Source organism: Penaeus chinensis, chromosome 28, assembly GCF_019202785.1.
Source record: "Penaeus chinensis breed Huanghai No. 1 chromosome 28, ASM1920278v2, whole genome shotgun sequence".
Classification (NCBI taxonomy): domain Eukaryota; kingdom Metazoa; phylum Arthropoda; class Malacostraca; order Decapoda; family Penaeidae; genus Penaeus; species Penaeus chinensis.
Genome location: NC_061846.1, coordinates 10,811,992 through 10,833,924, shown reverse-complemented (window position 1 = coordinate 10,833,924; position 21,933 = coordinate 10,811,992). Strand labels below are relative to the sequence as shown.

Here is a 21,933-nt window from a genome sequence, read left to right as displayed (position 1 = left end):
TACCAAGAAAGGAAAACAACCCTGCTCCTCGTCGATAATGATCATAGGTATTATATATGCCGATATCTCTTAAAGTCCCTCCTCGAACGGGTTTAAGCAACACTTCTTGACGTTCAAAAATCGTTCTAAATTCTTCCGCAGTCGGGGGAACGAAAGGTGTTCTCACATACATGATGAGTACTATGTGTCCTGTCCTCTCTTTGTTCTACAATCAAACAGAACGGAACGACGTTCCGTAGTAGAATAAGCAAAAACGCGAACGTGCGGTGTTTATATATGCATGGCTTAGCGAGGTCTAATGTGTAATATAAGCGTAACAGAATGACCTTCCTCGAAAATTAAAGGATATCCGTTCTGATCCGGAATGCACACACCCACTGAATGTAGAGCCTTGTTTAAAAGTTGTTTATAGATCACATGTGTACATCCCTTCGTGCTCAATCCCTGCCAAGCGAAAGCATCAAGAATATTAACCTGCTGCCCAGCAAATCGACAAGGAACAACAATATCCGAATATATATAAATGAAATCCACACCACCATCTGTTCTCGGTGATCTCGTGCTTATATTATCATTGTATAAATTCCATTTTTCATGAGAGGACGTCAGATGTGGTACATAATAGCGATAAACCCTGCTTGCATCAAATCCCAACAAGTGAGCCATGCGACGTGAAAAACGAATTCCCACATCGGGGTGGCAGCGCACGGCGTTGCTCCCTCCCTCTGTGTGGTATGTCGTATCCAGCCGACAGCGGTCAATATCCAGGTCATAGACAAACAGCCTTCCATTAGGCATATATTTCTTAACTGCATCCCTACCCAGTGTCTCCTCTATCTGGTTTAAAATGTCATCATTTATCAAACCAAGCATTGCTTGCTCGCCTTTCATCTGGCCTAACATGTTAAATTTCGGAACATATTTAAAAATGTTTCGTTCGACAGCATGTGGTTCTTTATCACATACATAAACAAGTTGAATAGCAAAATCGCTATCATTTGCCTGGATGCTGTAATAGTTTTTGGGGTGCAAAAAATTAATCAGTGCAACCTCATAATCCAAAGAAGGATTTAACATTAACGGAGGTTTAACATTTTCAAATGCGTGTGAAGTATTATGCGGAAACACATTTTTCGAAGCATTGCTCGTAATGTAAATGTATTGGTTATCTGTCTCCATGGTGGTGGTTGAGAACAGACTGTGAGCTCCTTTACACATATTTCATTTATATAAGAAAGGCGAGGATGTTAATAAAAGCAGAAATACATTCAACTTAGTTTTTATTTATGACAAAATACAACAAGACAGCACATAACAAATAACAGACAATGTGGGAAAAATATTATTGATCATCGTCTTCCGCCTTCTGCCGCTTCACCGTCCTCTCATCTGCAGGTGTCCACCTCTTCCTGCGAACGATTCCGGTGTTGTCACCATCGCTGTCATCCTCATCTTCATCACCTTCGCTGCGCGTACGATACCCGCCATCATCTTCTTCATCCTTGGCAGAACAGATGTCAGGTCGTGGTTGAACGCGCGATTTCTGATTTAATAACACAACGGGAATTTTTAAAGGCATACATCGAGCGGCAAAATTTTGGATGGGAACAACATATGATGGACTCCAACTGCCTCCTTCTTCTTCAACAGGGAATAAAATCTCATTAATGCCCATATCACCAAGCTGTGTAAACAAATAGTTGAGACACTCTCCGAGCTTTCTCTGTCGATTATCTGACTTATCACTTGACAATCCGGTGACGTAATGCCTGTCTGTACTAGATCTTAATTGTTTCATGGCAATCTCATTATGTTCCAACGGTTTCCCAGGTCCGAAATGAGCGATGAGGTAAACGATAGTAGGCCCACAATCGCTTTGTCTCACGCTAACGGTTCCCGTTAGACATCGATCAGCCGTAATTGCTCTTGAGGTAGAGAACATTCGCCGTCGACATCTATAGAGATCCGCATGCGCATACTCTCTTTCTAACACACCTGAAGTAGCATATGCAGTCTTCCCACATGCATTAGCTATAACACAAACTGCAGTTTTCTGACTCAGCACAGGATGGAGAACGTTGCCCTCGCGAAAACTGAGAGGATATAGAAAGTCGGGAGGCTGTTCACCTGTGTTGTTCACGCCTGTTGATGTCACGGGGTGGACGTCCAGAATGTTGCGTATTTTCTCTTCCATCTTCGTAGGTCGTTCGGCGTATGTTTTCGTCCTCGGATCCATTTCGTGTACAACCGCTGCGATGTCTGGCTGTTTTGTGCATCCTCACTGCACCTCAGCCCTCTCTTTATACCACTGTTTCACCCCCTCCCCCCTCTCTACCTGTTCGTACATGTTTTTACCTGCGTAACCTGGTCACCAGTCGGTATCCCATTTCAAAACCGATAGATTGCCGATTTCATTTTCATTATTATCTAATCTTTCAAGTATTTTACACTCGTCAACTTTTACTTGATCTTTTTGTTCGATATTTTAAATTTCATTTTAACTTGGGGTTATTTTTAATCTTTTCTTCTTACACTGTAAAAACATGTATTTTAACCTGTAGGGTAAAATCTACAGTTTTATAAATATAAAAGATGTATAGTTCGTGACGTAGTTCATGACGTCACGAACACTGTAAATACCGCAAAAAACGGCGCGAGATATACTCAGTCTGGACCAGATACCCTGTGTGTTACTACCCCTGTGTGAGCTGGGACGCCGTGAAGCGGCCACGCCCCCCGAAACCGAGAGAAGTTAAGTTCTGTGTGCTGACAGTTGCCTTTTCTGAGGAGCTGGACGTGATCCTTTTTTTGTCTTACTTATGTGTTACATATTCTCCAAATAATCTTAATCTGCCAATATTGATGACTTTACTTTTTATTAAATATTAGCACTCGTAAGTTTTAAACAATTGTATAGACTAGCAAGTTTACGATATTTGGCGATGGTGCGAATTGTTTCTTCTTGCGATGCACGGGCCAGGTCTTCCATTACTTCATCGGCTTCTTGTTGATAAGCTTGTTCCAACTGATTAGCAAGAAAGGCTTGATATGTGTCCCACAACGATGAGATGATATCATGTTTATACTGCGCGCGGTAAAAGCGTATCACTTCCTTTCGCAGTTCATCAGCGAGTGATCGCGAAGAAGCATCATTGTCACATGTGTTGGTTACACAGCTGTTACTACCGCTGTTCCGCGAAGATGCGACACTAGTAAATTCGTCGCTTTCGCTCATGGTTGCACACCTGATAACCAAAAACTAATACATGTGCTGAAAGACCTCGGTGTTTTATTCAGGAGCATTAATAAGGGTTCCAACGCATCTTTTTCTGTACGGGTTTCAAGACAACCGCAGGTGCTAGTTTCATGTTCCCACCTGCTTTATGGGTTCCTCCCGCGAGAAATCGTCTGGCAGTTGGATTACGCACATACTCGAGAGGTATTGGGGCAAAGTTGTGTAATAATCTTAATAATTCCTTTCTCTGAGAGAAAACGAGGACGACGAAGCTATCATATACTTAATAACATCGAGTATATTCAACCCCGAAAATGGTGCTTGTATCTGCCCGAGCTCGTCCCAACGTATCTGAGGATGATGCCGATAAAACTCCAAGAGAGATTTAGCATAATCCTGCTGAGAAGCTTTGAAGAAGATACCCATCAAGTGTTCTAACAAAGGATTTGACAATTTAGTTTCAACGCTCTTGGCAGACAATCTGCGCAGAAACGCAGATGGAAGAGGTACAGCCGTTGTGTCATGACAACCTTTGCTGATGCAATGCTTATCTTTCTTCCTGGAAGGGCAGCGTGAGATCTTCACTGATTTTCCCACGCGCGGGTAACCTTGACCGCCCCCGCCCCCGCTTCCGCCTCCTCCGCCGCCGCCGCCGCCGCCACCGCCGCGCCCGCCCGCGCCGCAACCACCGCCGCAGGGTGTGCTTTTACTTTCTTTCGCGTGTATGTCTCTTACTAGCGTCTTCTTGGGCACTGACTTCTTTTTCTTCATAATCGAAAATGTTTCTGATAAGACTTTACTGTCATCACCAGCATCACTATCATTAATAGTAATGCGTTCAGAAGATTTCGCAGATGTTAGATGACGGTCAACTACAGACTTTGGAACCAGACAAAATTCTTTCATTTTCTTAGTGTTAAATTAGGGCGGAGAATGCGTTTACAGCGAGCGGAAGGAGCAGAGAGAGAATATTCCCACCTGTACGCGATGAGAGAATTTTCTTTTTATTTTTAACCGATGTTCGTTTAAGGGATACTGACTTAATTGCCTCTCGATATCTCTTTAGCTTTTTTATTATATTCCTCTCTGTTGTTAGGTTTTTCTTTAAAAAGTTTGAAAACACTTCAGCTATGCAACCAATTTGTTCTTTATTTAATTGCAATATAAAGTCAGAGCGTCGTTTTGGCTTCAACGAACAAATAAGTTTTAACACATCGATGTGTCGCGACGCGAGGGACTGCTTGGTCATGGTTCAGGGTGCATATCATCAGCTGTAATGTAAGAGTTAAATTTGTCTGGATAACCGATCCAGTGAACGAGATACTCTCTTTGCTTCTTGCTTTTGTTCCAACGCGATGATAAAATCTTATATGGATAAGAGCTTGGCAGCGCAGTAGGAATGAGCTCTTCGCGGTAAAACAAACCTTGTATCGCTTCACCGCTCAGATCTTCAAGATAATACCCGATTAAGTTTTGTCGGCGATCAATCTGTCGGATTTTAAATATCTCCTCCGTATTTTGTGTTTCGTAACCTTTGCGAAATACGTCGGTGCGGGAACGTGCGGAGATGCGCACGGTAACCCCTACTTTTAGCTTCTGATTGTCTGCTGATGAACGTCCTTTTTTTATAGTTCCGGTTAGCGAAGGGGAGTACATTTGCCGGAAGAGACGTTGCCACTGAGTCGATGTATAATGGCGATGCACCTCCGTAGGTGTTGCACCTTTCAAACCCGCGTGAGCGCGCCCGTTGTAGGCCAATACGATGTCCTGAAGTGCATCGACATATCGCAGTGTATTTTTAAGGGTTAGGTATTTATAAATGAGTCCTTTAAGGGTTCTTATATGTCTTTCGGCAATGCTTGCCTTTATTTCTTTAGAGTGTGTTGTATACCAACGCATATTTCGTTCGCGGAGTAATGCATTCACTGCATTATTTACAAATTCACGTCCTGCGTCGGTGAACAGGCGAGTTAAGCCTCTAGCATCGTCGGTATTCAATACAGATCGCAGTGCCTGCTCTACTTCTGTTTTATTTTTACTTCTTAACGTTCTTACTTGCATGTAACGACTAAACACGTCCACGCAAACCAACAAATATGCGGTCTTATCGTTTTGTTTTGATAAATTACGCATATCTGCCAGATCACATGTTAAAATTTTGCGAGGGCGCGTAGCCATTGTTTGGCGTCTTGGAATTTTTTTGCGCGTTTGTCTGTGAAGTGTATACACACGTTGAGTTGATAAATATTCTTTCACGTCTGACAGTGTAATATTATTCTTTCCCAGACGCGCTCGTGCGGTATTTAAAAGCGTTTGTATGCTACCCAGACCATAGGGTTGTTTATAGTCTTCATACAAGTCCTTTAGGACTTGCTTCGAATTGTTGTTGATTACCATTGGTACACAATTTGATATGGAGAATATTCGCAGAGGATATTACTGCGAAACTGAAGCTTTTCAGGAGTTTCACACCCGAGGTCTACCAGTAAATAGCTGCGAGGTCTTGAAAGAACAGTCCTTTTATACAAGTCTAGAAATCGCTTGGCATCGCTCTTACCATAAATCTGTCTGCCCAGACATTCAATTTGACCGAGATCCCTTTTTTTTAATAAAATAAAATGAGAGGTGTTTAGCGAAATGTTTCGGCTGTGTTTCCCATTCATAAACACGTTTTGAACAACCAGTATAACTGAAACGTTTTCGTGCCGACCCTTTGTGAATGCATTACTCACTGTTTGGTTGTTAGCTGCTTCTATAAAACAATCGTCCAGTATATATAAAATGCGATCGTTCGGGTTTGTCTTGTGTTCGGTTGGGTCTATAATATCTTTACTAACAATGAGTTTTCCAGAAAGAGAGGTTTCCTTTTCAAGAGGATGGGATTCACTCCCACACAGAATTATATGATCAAATTGTTTCTCATAGTGCACAACAATTTTTGTGGTTAAGTATGTCTTGCCGGAATTGGTGACACCTGCAATTATCAACCTTGCAGGGTGTGCAAAGAGGTTGAGCATGTCACCCTTAAAGCAGGGATAGGGGGACACGTGTTCCATGGAGAAGGTCTTATATAAAACTGCCGTGTAGATTACCGGTATGAGTTCTTTTATTCATAACATTATGCAAACTCGAAAATAAATAACTACATACATTGAAATAGAAGTTCATTCTTAATAATAATACATAACAAAATATACATAACTACATTAACAATTTATATTACATCGTCGTCATCGTCGCTGTCGTCATTGTTTTCCCGCGCTTCGCAGAGGATGAATGGGTTCCCCGCCATTGTTTTCCTCCGTTTGCGAGTTGCCGGTTTGGATTTACTTTCTTGTCGTGGTCGTCGTCGACATCGTTGTTGTTGTTGTTGTTGTTGTTGTTGTTGTTGAGCTCTGGCGTTAGCACGACCAAGACTCGGAAAATATTCGGAAAGAAGATGCTGTCGTCTCCTCCATAAGTTGTTTGATCGCCCGCTCGTTGGTGGTTCCACCGCCACCTCCTCCTCCTCCTCCTCCTCCTCCTCCTCCTCCTCCTCCTCCTCCTCCTCCTCCTCCTCCTCCTCCTCCTCCTCCTCCTCCTCCTCCTCCTCACCCTCTTCCGCATGCCCGTCGACCACACCCGCCGTTCCCTCCTCCTCCTCCTCCTCTTCCTCGTTTTCACTTTCCCTTTCCTTAGGCAGATGTTTAATATCTGGATGACCGTATGCCAGCGATTTATAGGTGTTGATATACCAACGCTTGTCGTCGTACAATGACAAACCGCGTTTTTTGGTTGACGTGGTTGTCATTTGACCCTTAACGTTAGTAATACTAACCTGAGTGAAGGTGTGGATCTCTTTTTGGTGAAGAATACCGCGAAATCTTTCATGTTTGAGATTTCTCTTTTCAGATCGGCAGATTCCCTTCGTACCTGAGGTAGATTGGTTATTATTTAGAAGCAAAGAATATGTCTTTGGTTTCAAACATATAACCTCTTTGATGGGAATTTCCCCCGTCTCGGATTTTAATAGTCCGAGTTTCCCCTTAACCGTATTATTGTACAAGGGATGGTCCTGGCTAAAATTGGAAGTGTCGAGCCACTCGTTTAGAGGACCTGATGAAAAATCTTCATAGATGTTATCGGTCTCCACGGAGAGAATGTAGCTGTCTGTATCAGAGTAACAGAGCTTTACCCTCTCTCCATAGATAGGCTTTAACACATTATAAAAGAAGTTGTATAGTTTGTATTTAGCCAGTTCCAAGATGGTAAATCCAACATATTGTGGGTAGTTCATACCCACTGTCTTTGCCCTTGAAATTGTTATAACACGGTTTGGGGCGAGGGGGATGAGCCTTTTAAATAGAGGGTCTCGTATCTTTTTCAGAAATGTTGAGGTCTTGCACACCATGCTGGCCTTTTCTACTCTCTTCAACGGGTTCATTAAACATCTGCCAAACACACTGTTAGAAACGGTTTTAAAACACAGCTGCTGTGCTTTATCGGTTGCTTCGTGACGGGCTTTGATGTTTTCGTGGATAAACGGCTGAAGGTAGTTATTCTGCGAGAATTCGTATACCTCGTGAACTTGGTCTACTACAGCTCCTAATTGAATTAACAGTTGTAGATGTTTCAGCAGAACGAGGTATTTCTCTTGAGGAAGGTGTGATGCTACCAACTTTTTGTTCTTTGGAGGAACACGTTTGTTTTGTGACTTTAGAAGCTCTTTGTTGTACGGAGAGAGGTCTTGGTTTCTTATCTCCATGTGGTGGATAAGAAGAGGAAGCTCGTCGGTTCTTCTCGCTACTTCATCCGGCACACGCAAATCGACTTCGGCCCAGTGACCAATATTCCCGCTTTCGTCGTGGTTAGACAAACCCCTTGCCACAAACTCCCTTTTCTCAGCAGCAGACAGTTTCCGAATATTTCCATAGGGAAGTTTTTCAGACATCACTGTTGCGTATAGGCTGTTAAAGTCCAGATATAAAATATATTTGCTTTGTTCCTTTTCGGGGTTAAAACAGGGGTTGACAAGCGGGTTATTAGCCACTGTATGAGGTTGAACACACGTTGTTAGTCCTCCTCTCACCGAGCGCTCGATTTTGCGTGCCAGTTCAGGGTCCGAGATTAGTTCCAATTCTGCTTTCGTCATCTTCAAAAATGCGTCGTAAGCATACCCAGGCAGGCTAACATAGTTTACCATGTCAAGATCATATTTTTTGACAAGGGTAGCCCTCCACTCGCAAACCACGTCAGCCAGCAAACCCACATCCACACGAAGATAGCAGTCTGCATAATCTCCGAGTGTGCGACACTCGGCAGCTTCCCATACTTTAAGAGCGTTGTCGTATTCCTCCTCTGTGACAATCGGGGGGAGGGAAGTATCTTCCAGTTTCTCTAGGTTGTCCAGGTACTCATAAGGGAATATTCCTTTCCCTGTCAGGAGCAATCTCTGGGCTTCAGTCGGTAGGTGTTGCACGAGGTGTGATGAGTACTTCATCGGGAGCCCGCTCTCGATGTGTGTCTTGGCGAGGGAGCTTAAGCTGGCGCTCATAAATGCCATGCTATCCAGGAATTTCAGATTGTTAATTTCTACAGAGTGGTATCTGAGTCCTTGTTTTACAAGAACGTTTATGTTTGCGTCAGTTTGCATTTCTTTGAGCAACAACCCGAGATCATATGAATGGTTGTGAGCTATGCATGGTATTTTGGTGCGGTGGTTCCTCATTTGAATGTTACACCTCGCACAGTAAGCCCCGATGTAGTTATGATGTTGTTTCGTGTGGTCGTGGTGTCGGTGCTTCTGATGTTGATTGGGAAACTTTTGGTGACACATTTTACACGTCTTTGCGATGTTGTGCGAATGCTGATCTTGATCTGACATGTGTAGAGGGTAGTAGGGCATATTCTTTACAATATTTGCCCATTTGGCGGATAAGTTTTCAATGAAGTGCGTTGCTGCATCGGCTCCTTTGTATGTAGAACTGTGTATGATATCACCTCTTCTATCGATGATAATACACCCATAGGCGAAAGCCTTGTGGTGAGATATGCATCTGATCCCTGCATTTGTTTTATCCATATATGCCTCGAAGTCGTATATGCAAATGTGTGAAGGACTGTAGGTTTTTCCGTAGTTGGTGAAGAAAAGCTTGCTCCCAGGTAGTGGGTATATAACCTGCACGGGTGATTTACAGCCTGTCATATGATTATCCGCTAGCACCTGGTTTGAGAAGGTCGAGAAACACGTGCGACAGAAGTGTTTGTTTGTGTTTCTGCCTCTGTAAGTAAACGAGTCTACATATCTGTTGAAGTCAGTGATGAGACATGCGTGCTCGTTTTCAAGCAGAAGCAGATGAAGGAGCAGTCGATTTTTGTTGTCTTCTTTTCCTCTTCGCACTTGAGTAAGAAAGTAGTTGTTGTCATCGCCTTGGGATGCGAACGACTTTTGCAGGCAGTAAACATATAGAGAGAGATTATTTTCCCTTTCCAATTCTCCCAGTGTTTCCCAGCTAGTTGGGAGTTTTTGTGCATCATACTGGATGTAAAGTGCACATTTGGCTTGGGTATCAACCTCTCTTGATAGTCTCTTCCTGCATTTTCCAGTTGCTAGCAGTTTTCCGGCGGCAAGGGATCTTATCACGCAGTCTGTGTCCCCAACAGGATTGAAGATGTGTCTCCTCCCTCTGGCATTTGCTGGGTAGGGAATATATTTCCCTATAGCTTGAGGAACAAGGATTTGTGATATTGTGATGTCGTGTGATGAAATTAAGTCGAGATCGAGCCCGCTTCCCTCGTCTGTAATCCACTCTTCCAGTCTGGTTTCCACCTCCTCGCTCCACCCTCGCACAGTTCTTCTGCAATCCTCCTCAGAAACAATGATGTAACTATGTAGGGTTACGTTTTTTTCTATATCTCTTACTTCTCCTGTCGCAAGATCTGTTCTGCTGAGAATGAGAGTAAATCCTGTAAACGTCTTGATGGCAGGAAGGGGGCATCCGAGAGTGCGACGGTGGGTTTGAAGAATTTCAGTGAAATATTCCTCGTTTCTGCGAAGGTAATCAGCAGGATCTGGCTGGTCACGTTTGGGGATGCTAAAACCCAGTCTTAAGCATGCTCCTCGGAATAGCTCATTACGAGAAATAATATGTGGTGACACAACATCCTCGTCGTCGTTGTGGTCAATGTTGTCTTCACTGTCTTCGCTGTTACTGTCTCCGAGCTTAATTCCTCTGTTGCGAACTCTTTCACGGAGATAGCGGGAAGGACCAGGCTGTGGTGAGGGGGTTCTGGAACGAGGACGTGAGGGACCTGGTTGAGGGGACGAAGTTCTTTGACAGGTAAGAGGGTTTGGTTGAAGCAGAGATTCGCTAACTTCAGGTTGGGGTGGCACAGCTCCAGATAGCCCTTGGTGTGCATTTCCTGCAGTGAAGAAATTTAAACCATTTTATCATTGTAAATGATCAGAATCACTATTGATATTAATACCGTTAATATATATAATTTTGTTGAATGCTTACCTTGCAAAGAGGATTTTTGAGGAAGAATCTTAACACCTTTAGATGCCTTTCCTGCACCAGCTGCAAGAATTTGAACAAAATTTGTTAAGATTATATTTACTTTGACAATACACTTTAACAAAATAATAATAGTACCATGAACTAGTGGATTTGTTATATATTTTACACTTAATATGATTTATCTTACCTTGATAGCAGCGTTGTCTGTGATGATGCAGTCTTGCTGTAGGAACGTAAAGATTGCACCTTGGACAGAGTAGACAAAGGTGATTTGGGACCTGCTTTTGCCCGCAGTATTGGCAGAAGCAATCAGTTCGAGCCATGGTTATCACTTTCACAGAGGATGAGATACTAATGTTTTGGGTATGTCAATTCCCTCCTTATATATCGGAGGGTGTAGGATGTATTTGGTGGGGGCGGGGGTTTCATTTATGAGTAATTAGGTGAATGTGTGTGTGTGTGTGTGTGTGTGTGTGTGTGTGTGTGTGTGTGTGTGTGTGTGTGTGTGTGTGTGTGTGTGTGTTACACAAATCAATTCATTATCCAGATGTGTTATGAACAATTATCATAAGTATAAGTTATTTATTATATGTGAGCAAATATGATAGAGAAAGAAAATTGGGAATTGACCAATACTATATGGTTGACTGCACCTTTTGTAACATGGAGGGTAACACCGCGGAAGTTCAATCCCGTTAGCTAATTTGTACGCAGTGTGAACCCAATAGCCTATGGTTACCTGTACTTGTTGTGGCATGGCGGGTAACCCCGAGAAATTGTGAGGGAGTCCAATTTGTACACAGTGTAAGCCCAATTACCACAGTAGAAAGCTATGGTAGTTAAAACCTAAGGACATACACACACATCCTCGTCCTCCATTATGACCATTTGTACAGTTAGCACCTAAGAACATACACCATTCCCCCCCCTCCCCCTTCTTCTTCTTCCTCCTCCTCCTCCTCCTCCTCCTCCTCCTCCTCCTCCTCCTCCGACCGCCATCGGTTTCCGCTACCCAGGTAGGCTGGCGGGTAGGAACATCCAAGGGATGTAGAAGTAAACATTTTTAAACATAATTTAACTGTTATGACATGACTTTTTTAATCATTAAAAGCAATTGGCATTAAGTATATGATGCTGATGTGTTAAATACATGTCAATTATCTACCTGGAATGTATAAGGTCATGTTACATAATTAGGTCACATAAGTAGGTCACATAAGTAGGTCACATACGTTGGTCACATGGCCGGAAGGGGGCGTGGTGGTCTTCTTGTCCTTCTGTTCACTACTTATATATATATATATATATATATATATATATATATATATAAACACACACACACACACACACACACACACACACACACACACACACACACGCACACACAAGCACACACACATATATGTATATATATACACATATATATACACACATATATATATATACATACATACATACATACATACATACATATATTTCCACAATAAATGTTCCACGGGAATCACGTCATGCACATATTCATTTATTTAGCTTTCGGGCATCAAGAGCTGTGTCCATCATCAGAATCTGTATATACACGAAAAATGAATATGTAAAACTATGTACATTAATAGTGAATATATAAATACAGTGAATAAACCGAAAATAAAAAGAAAGAACAACAGCAACACAAATTATAAAATCCAAACTTGGGAGAAATACCAAAATAGAACATAAATAAGGAGTTTTGTGGAGTATTTAACTGTGCCATGTGACGTTATGACTCTTTACAAAAGTGTTGACCTTCTGTCATAATTTACAAACATACCCTTGAAAAAAAAAAAAAAAACAATGGATTTCTGTATAAAATTTATTTGAGAATGCTGACAATATGTATTATTTCGCAAAATGTCAATTTATAAAACTGCTAAAATTATCGGTGTAAGATTCAGTTTTAATGTTTTACACCAATTATACTCTCAAATTGATGGCGTAGCAATTGAAAGCCCGCTAGGCCCAACTCTCGCAAATGCTTTTATGTTACCGCGAGAGTTATCGTTAGCAGACTGCCCATCTCATTTTAAACCAATGTTGTTTAATATTTCACATGTAATGTTATACATGTTTTAGTTAACTGTATCAAACATGACAACATCAATTTTACTTCTAAAATCGAAGTCAACAACGCCCTTTCTGGATATTAGACGTGATCATAATCGTAATACCTTTAAAACCTCTGCGTACATAAACCCTACTCCCAGTGATCTTGGTTTAAATTGTTTATCCTTCTCACCTATGATGTTTAAAGTTAATGCAACCAGAACATTGCTATACAGATGTTTTTAGACTGGAATTCTATTAACCGAGAATTTCAGTTTCTAGAAACATTAAAAAAAAAAAAAATAATTCCCTTTAGCTGTCATCAAAAAACACATAAGGCTATTCTTATATAAGATGCTTTGCCCAGAACTAATGAATTACGAGGTGCCTTGTGATATCCGATACCATGACATACAGGCTTTGTTGAAACATAGCTACCATTTCACACAAATCAGTTTCAGAATGATCTTGACAATTCCAGAACAATTCGTCGTTTTTTCCGACAAAACATCTATGCTCAAAAATAGTCCAGTCTTACAAATGTTCCAGCTGTAACGCTTGATATATAGGTTCAACAACAAGGAATCCAAAGATGAGATATTGCGGACGTTACGCCCACTATCTTCTCCAATGCACTCACCAATCCGAGATCATTCTCTTAGAAAATAAACCATGATATAAAACTAGATGATTTCACAATCATGAGGAAAGCACAAAATGTTGATGATTTAATAAACAACAATGAAAGTTCAGCTACTCTTTATACCATGAAATAATTTGCACACGTTACCCTCCCAAGTTTTACTTTATTAATTTGTGTTGCTGTTTTTTTTCGCTGTAATTATATATTCAATATTAATGTACACAATTTTACAAATCCATTTCTCTTATTTATGCAGAATCTGATGATAGTCAGAAAGCTAAATAAATAAATATGTGCATGATATGGTTTCCTGCTATATTGGGCCTCCTGTTTATATATATATATATATATATATATATATATATATATATATATATGTATGTATATCTATCTATCTATCTATCTATCTGTATATATATGTAGGTATGTATATATATGTATATATATATATGTAGGTATGTATATATATGTATATATACATATGTATATATATTTATGTATATATGTATATACATATGTATATATATGTATATACACATATATAAGTATGAATACATACATACATACATACATACATATATATGTATATATATATATATATTTGTGTGTGTGTGTGTATGTGAGTGTGCGATTGTGTATGTGTATATATTTATGTATATATATATATGTATCTTATCGGTCTCATAACCTCGAGTGGGTTGTAGAGGCACCACTGAACGATTTCCTGACAATCTCCCGCCAACCATGGGCCTCTCTCTGCGAGTCGGCGAATCACAGTCCTGTCCATTCTTCTCCCCACCTCTTCTTTTGCCTTCCTCTCTTTCTGCATTCTGGTACTGTGCCTTGCAAGATGGTTTTCGCTTGGCCGTTTGATCTTACCAAGTCATTTTTTTTTTCAAGATGCTTAACAGGCTGTTATGTGCACCGATGTCTATGGATATTCTGTTGCGCACTTCCTCATTGGTGATGTGATCTTTGTATGAGTGCTCACGATCTTTCGGTAGCATCTCGTGTATCAGGCACACACAAAAAAGCGTATAGATAACTTTCACCATAAATTTCGCCCCACTCTCTCCGCTTCGCCCCAAGATAAGTATGGTTTTCTACAAGTATGGCACGAGCTTATATAGGTATATCATACACTTAATTTTGCGAATCTTTATTGCAGAAATTCCTGGGCAATATCTTTAGTATTTCTTTCAAAGTAAAGACTCACAAGACAACCAATGTAAGGAACCAAATGTAAAAGCAATTAAAGTCAACAAAAGCAAACCCAGATATTATATTTTTACAGCAAATCAAATCTCAGAAAGAAATTACAATTGTTGAGGCAAGACTCTCTTCTCTGCTGATTTGCTGACTGAGCAGAAATGCTGCTATTGTAGATTACGAAGCGTCTCTAGCTAGGAGTCTGTAACATGTTAAAAGTCTGTTAATATGTTAAGAATTATAGAAGATCTACATCTATATAACTGTGTCTGTGTGTTTGTTGTTCATGGTGTGTGTGTGTGTGTGTGTGTGTGTGTGTGTGTGTGTGTGTGTGTGTGTGTGTGTGTGTGTGTGTGTGTGTGTGTGTGTGTGTGTGTGTGTGTGTGTGTGTATGTGTGTGTGTGTGTGTGTGTGTGTGCGCTCGCGCGCGTGCGCTACTCACGTGGTCGTAGAAGTGGCTGGAGTAGACGTGGTCGTAGAAGAAGAGGCTGGAGTAGACGTGGTCGTAGAAGAGGTGGCTGGAGTAGACGTGGTCGTAGAAGAAGAAGCTGGAGCAGACGTAGTCGTAGAAGAGGTGGCTATAGTAGACATGGTCGTAGAAAAGGCTGGAGTAGACGTGGTCGTAGAAGAGGTGGCTATAGTAGACATGGTCGTAGAAAAGGCTGGAGTAGACGTGGTCGTAGAAGAGGTGGCTGGAGTAGACGTGGTCGTAGAAGAGGTGGCTGGAGTAGACGTGGTCGTAGAAGAGGTGGCTGGAGTAGACGTGGTCGTAGAAGAGGTGGCTGGAGTAGACGTGGTCGTAGAAGAGGTGGCTATAGTAGACATGGTCGTAGAAAAGGCTGGAGTAGACGTGGTCGTAGAAGAGGTGGCTGGAGTAGACGTGGTCGTAGAAGAGGTGGCTATAGTAGACATGGTCGTAGAAAAGGCTGGAGTAGACGTGGTCGTAGAAGAGGTGGCTGGAGTAGACGTGGTCGTAGAAGAGGTGGCTGGAGTAGACGTGGTCGTAGAAGAGGTGGCTGGAGTAGACGTGGTCGTAGAAGAGGTGGCTGGAGTAGACGTGGTCGTAGAAGAGGTGGCTGGAGTAGACGTGGTCGTAGAAGAGGTGGCTGGAGTAGACGTGGTCGTAGAAGAGGTGGCTGGAGTAGACGTGGTCGTAGAAGAGGTGGCTATAGTAGACATGGTCGTAGAAAAGGCTGGAGTAGACGTGGTCGTAGAAGAGGTGGCTGGAGTAGACGTGGTCGTAGAAGAGGTGGCTATAGTAGACATGGTCGTAGAAAAGGCTGGAGTAGACGTGGTCGTAGAAGAGGTGGCTGGAGTAGACGTGGTCGTAGAAGAGGTGGCTATAGTAGACATGGTCGTAGAAAAGGCTGGAGTAGACGTGGTCGTAGAAGAGGTGGCTGGAGTAGACGTGGTCGTAGAAGAGGTGGCTATAGTAGACATGGTCGTAGAAAAGGCTGGAGTAGACGTGGTCGTAGAAGAGGTGGCTGGAGTAGACGTGGTCGTAGAAGAGGTGGCTGGAGTAGACGTGGTCGTAGAAGAGGTGGCTGGAGTAGACGTGGTCGTAGAAGAGGTGGCTATAGTAGACATGGTCGTAGAAAAGGCTGGAGTAGACGTGGTCGTAGAAGAGGTGGCTATAGTAGACATGGTCGTAGAAAAGGCTGGAGTAGACGTGGTCGTAGAAGAGGTGGCTGGAGTAGACGTGGTCGTAGAAGAGGTGGCTGGAGTAGACGTGGTCGTAGAAGAGGTGGCTGGAGTAGACGTGGTCGTAGAAGAGGTGGCTGGAGTAGACGTGGTCGTAGAAGAGGTGGCTATAGTAGACATGGTCGTAGAAAAGGCTGGAGTAGACGTGGTCGTAGAAGAGGTGGCTGGAGTAGACGTGGTCGTAGAAGAGGTGGCTATAGTAGACATGGTCGTAGAAAAGGCTGGAGTAGACGTGGTCGTAGAAGAGGTGGCTGGAGTAGACGTGGTCGTAGAAGAGGTGGCTGGAGTAGACGTGGTCGTAGAAGAGGTGGCTGGAGTAGACGTGGTCGTAGAAGAGGTGGCTATAGTAGACATGGTCGTAGAAAAGGCTGGAGTAGACGTGGTCGTAGAAGAGGTGGCTGGAGTAGACGTGGTCGTAGAAGAGGTGGCTGGAGTAGACGTGGTCGTAGAAGAGGTGGCTGGAGTAGACGTGGTCGTAGAAGAGGTGGCTATAGTAGACATGGTCGTAGAAAAGGCTGGAGTAGACGTGGTCGTAGAAGAGGTGGCTATAGTAGACATGGTCGTAGAAAAGGCTGGAGTAGACGTGGTCGTAGAAGAGGTGGCTGGAGTAGACGTGGTCGTAGAAGAGGTGGCTGGAGTAGACGTGGTCGTAGAAGAGGTGGCTATAGTAGACATGGTCGTAGAAAAGGCTGGAGTAGACGTGGTCGTAGAAGAGGTGGCTGGAGTAGACGTGGTCGTAGAAGAGGTGGCTGGAGTAGACGTGGTCGTAGAAGAGGTGGCTGGAGTAGACGTGGTCGTAGAAGAGGTGGCTGGAGTAGACGTGGTCGTAGAAGAGGTGGCTGGAGTAGACGTGGTCGTAGAAGAGGTGGCTGGAGTAGACGTGGTCGTAGAAGAGGTGGCTGGAGTAGACGTGGTCGTAGAAGAGGTGGCTGGAGTAGACGTGGTCGTAGAAGAGGTGGCTATAGTAGACATGGTCGTAGAAAAGGCTGGAGTAGACGTGGTCGTAGAAGAGGTGGCTGGAGTAGACGTGGTCGTAGAAGAGGTGGCTATAGTAGACATGGTCGTAGAAAAGGCTGGAGTAGACGTGGTCGTAGAAGAGGTGGCTGGAGTAGACGTGGTCGTAGAAGAGGTGGCTATAGTAGACATGGTCGTAGAAAAGGCTGGAGTAGACGTGGTCGTAGAAGAGGTGGCTATAGTAGCAAGTTCCCTGCTTCTACTAGCTCCTGTCGTACTTGTGGCAAAGTAGGTCACTTTGCCAGCCGTTGTAAGTCATCAAAAAAGAAAATGATGCCACCCCCACAAGAGAAAGTTCTCTCAGTTTCCCAAGTTTCACACAGCATAGCCAAAGTCCACGCTATTAAAACTGAATCGCGTGTAGGCCGTGCATTTCCAACAGTTAGATTGTTAGTGCAGTCAGGAGACTCTTCATCATATGTAGACTGCATATCCAACACAGGATCTGATACAACCGTGATGGATGTTACCCTTCTCAAGTCTCTTGGATTAACAACAGACAATGTGGACATATCTACAGACTTCGGACTGCATAATCCTGATGGATCGCATATGAATTGCACTGTCCTTAGATCATTATATGATAGCATGACGTATGGTACAGTCACCATACAGGGTTGGATAAATGTGTTGAGTTATTTACCACGACCTCTGCTGTCTTGGAGCCACACACAACAGTTACAAATTATCCCCAAAGACTACCCACGACAGATCCTAGGCAGACGGCATGGCAAACGCTTTCCCAGTAAAAACCTGCAAACAGTTCAGCCTGGAGAGGAAGCAAGAATTGTTACTACTTCCAGAGCTATGCCTAATCACCATTCAGTGCCACCCCAGAAGGCCACATGCCACGAGCCACCCCCACTTCTACCATCACAATAGTTCCCTTTACATCCACCAAGACCTCCTCCACTCTCTCCATCCCCTGATGAGGCAAAGAAGTTTTTCCTCCGAGAATTTTCAGACCTTCTCATGGCGAAGGAAGATTTCCGACAGGGTTCGAAGCTCAAGCAGATGTGTGGACCCCTATGAGGATCTTCGTAAAGGAAAATGCCAAACCATTTGCTGTGCACACGCCCCGAATAATTCCCATTGCCTGGCGGGATGACGTTAAGAGAGAGTTGGACTCCATGGTGGCTCAGGGTATCATTACTCCTGCAGGTTAAGAACTGTTACAATGGTGTCACCCCTAAGTGTCTGTAGCTAAGCCTAATGAAGGTGTCAGGATAACTGTTTTCCTCACCAAACTCAACAGTCAAGTGCTCCGCCCTGCCCATCCCTCACCGACGCCTCCTAATGCTGTATGTCGTATCAACCCTAAGGCTCGGTACTTTTCCACCTTGGATGCCTTATATGGCTATTGGCAGATATCTTTAGAGGAGCGAGATTAACATTTAACAACATTCATCACCCCTTATGGTCGCTTCCGCTTTTGTTGTGGACCCATGGGCTTCGTGGCCACAGGTGATGAGTACTGCCGTCGAAGTGACATAGCACTTGACGGAGTGCAGCAGTGTGTAAAGGTTGTAGATGACGTCCTTCTATGGGATGAGGATTATGCATCCCACCTAAAGCAAGTACAGGAAGTTCTCATGAGATGCCGTGCACATGGCATTACTGTGAACGCTGCCAAGTTTGTGCTTGCAGCCCCAGAAGTGTCATTCTGTGGATATAGCCTGTCAGGGAATGGAATTGCAGCTGAGGAAGAGAAAGTCCGTGGCATTGCTGAATTCCCAAAGCTAGCTAACCTGACAGACCTCCGATCATTTATGGGCTTGGTGAACCAACTGGCTGAGTTCACCCCTGCAATTGCCGAGTCTGCTGATGTTTTACGCCCCCTCATGAGTCCCAAGTGTGCCTTTAAATGGACTCCTGATCCTGATGCTTCATTCATCCATGTGAAGAAAGCTCTATCCCAACCACCTGTTCTCGCCCATTTCGACCCAGCGCTTAAGACCATCCTTCAGACAGATGCTTCCCAGCTGTATGGTGTAGGCTATGCACTGTTGCAAGAACATAAGCCTGGAGAACGGCGATAAGTGCAATGTGGTTCCCGATTTCTTGCAGATGTGGAGATGAGATATGCCAGAATTGAGTTGGAATTAGTGGCTACAGTATGGGCTATGATGAAGTGCAAATATTACCTGCTTGGTTTGCCCCACTTCACTCTGATGACAGTCCATAGACCTCTGGTGCCCATACTTAACTTGTACACTTTAGATGCTATTGATAACCCCTGACTACAACGCCTGAAAGAGAAGATAGCAAGTTATGTCTTCACAGCTATGTGGTATAAAGGAAAGGAACTATCAATCCCAGATGCCCTATCCCGTGCTCCAGTGGATTCCCCATCCCCTGAAGATATCGCTCTTAGTGATGACACACGTCACTATGTCAGATGTGTAGTCACTCAGCATATGGCCACTCTTAGCGCAATTTCAGGTACAATACAGACAAGTGACTTGATGCTTGATAAGATATGAGCAGGAGCACGTGAAGATTTGGTATATGTCAAGCTCCTCGACAAAGTGACTCATGGTTTCCCTGCCAACTGTGACAATTTGGACCCTGACCTATTCCCATATTGGAAGGAACACAACAATTTGTACCACGATGAGGACCTTATCCTTTTGGAACCCCGCATTGTAGTTCCTTCTACCTGTCACCGAGAAGTGTTGGCTCGCCTACACGACAATCACCGTGGTGTGGAGGCCACAAAGCGTCGTGCCCGACAGACTGTATGGTGGCCTGGTATCAATTCAGATATCACAAATGCAGTCAGATCATATGAGCCTTGTCAAGTACTTCTGCCAAGTCAGCAACAGGAGCCCATGATGACAGAAACAGCACCCACCAAACCCTTTGAGTCTGTGTCATCAGATTTTTTCAGTGCAGCGGGGAAGTCTTTCCTTGTGTATGTTGACTGATTCTCAGGATGGCCTGTGATAGCATGCTGTGGCACTGACACTACAGCTGCCGCCACTATCAGTTTTTCAGAAGATTCTTCTGTGACCTAGGAGTCCCTCTTCGGCTATGCACTGATGGTGGACCTCAGTTTTACGAGCCAAGATTTTAACGACTTTCTGTGTCGATAGGGTGTTCGCAATTATACATCCTCTCCCCATTATCCACAGAGTAATGGTCATGCAGAAGCTACAGTGTAGGCAGTGAAACACCTAATTATGAGGGTCGCCCCTTCTGGTATCCTGAATGAAGCTTTTGACTGTGGATTGTTGGAACTCTGTAATACACCAAGTCAGGATGACCGTTCCCCTGCACAAGTTTTGTTTGGCCACCCTCTACGTTCCTGTGTTCCAGCCCACAGCTCATCTTTTGCTCCAGAATGGCAAGCTAAGACAGAAGAATGTGATCGCCGTGCAGCTATGAGGACGCAAGCTGCTAAAGCATTGTACGACTCGCACGCCAGACCATTACAACTACTGCAGATTGGATCGCAAGTCCAAATACAAGATCATGTCTCCAAGTGATGGAATAAAGTAGCTGTAGTTATAGGACTTGGCCGGAGCCGCGACTACCTTCTCCGGGCGCCTTCAGGACGAGTGCTTTGGAGAAATCGTCGGTTCCTTCGCTTGTCCTTGGAGGACAAGCGTGAGGACGTCCCTGACCGGCCGGCCCGAGATTCTCCTTGCCAACGTAGACGTCGTTAACCCAGAAGTTCATAAGCCGTTCATAGGCTTATGAACGTGAGGAGGGGGGGGGGGGGGGAGATGTGTGTGTATATGTGTATCGTATCAGTGAACGAACTGTGTAATGAACAATGATATGGCAACACTGTTATTATTTTAGACAGAAGCCAGTCGCACTGTCACCACGTTACGAGACGGATGTACGTCAGTTCAGACCCTCGCGTATCTAGTCTCTCCTGTCAATATATCACCAAAGGATTTACGCAAGTTTATCTATCCACTTCTGATAGACATTCTGTGGACATCCCACACCCACAAAACACACACACACATAAGTGCATATATGAATAATACTGTGCTATATCGATGGTCTTATGACATGGATTTAATTTTCCTTTGTATTTTATCCTTCATACCAATGTACTCACATCGATTAAACTTGGGGCCAATGTTTAAACTAAACTGTACAAATCAAGCATAAATACTATACTACACTACACTTCACTACATCCTTATATACATACTTAATAATTCTTATAATCTTGTATGGACAGGATCGGTTACAGAAAAAGACAGATTATAATCTGGAGGAATGCATTATGTTGCTGTGGTAATAGGATCGCACCACATTGTGTAATCAGTTATAGGGTACTGTGCACATTGTAAGGGTAAATTCAGACGGTCAATTGTACGTTGTATAGCGATGGATGATTATATACAGGAGGATCTTAACTTCAAAACGGAAGTCAGTAAGTAGAAGACAAATGTTAAATGTTAAATGTTAAAAGAATAAAAGGAATTGGGGAAAACTCCCAAGCCTATCCTCTCTATCCCATTTTCCCATATGCAAAACTTATAGATTTCTTATAGAGTCATATGCAAAACTTATAGATTTCTTGATACAAC

The 21,933-nt window shown here is 43.4% G+C and overlaps 1 protein-coding gene across 1 annotated transcript; it reads right to left on the bottom strand.

Moving 5' to 3' along the window:
• Nucleotides 1–4,480: 4,480 nt before the first annotated feature.
• On the bottom strand, nt 4,481–5,296 carry LOC125039969. Its single transcript, XM_047634374.1, has one exon. The coding sequence runs from the start codon at nt 5,294–5,296 to the stop codon at nt 4,481–4,483; it is 816 nt and encodes a 271-aa protein (XP_047490330.1).
• Nucleotides 5,297–21,933: the final 16,637 nt, after the last annotated feature.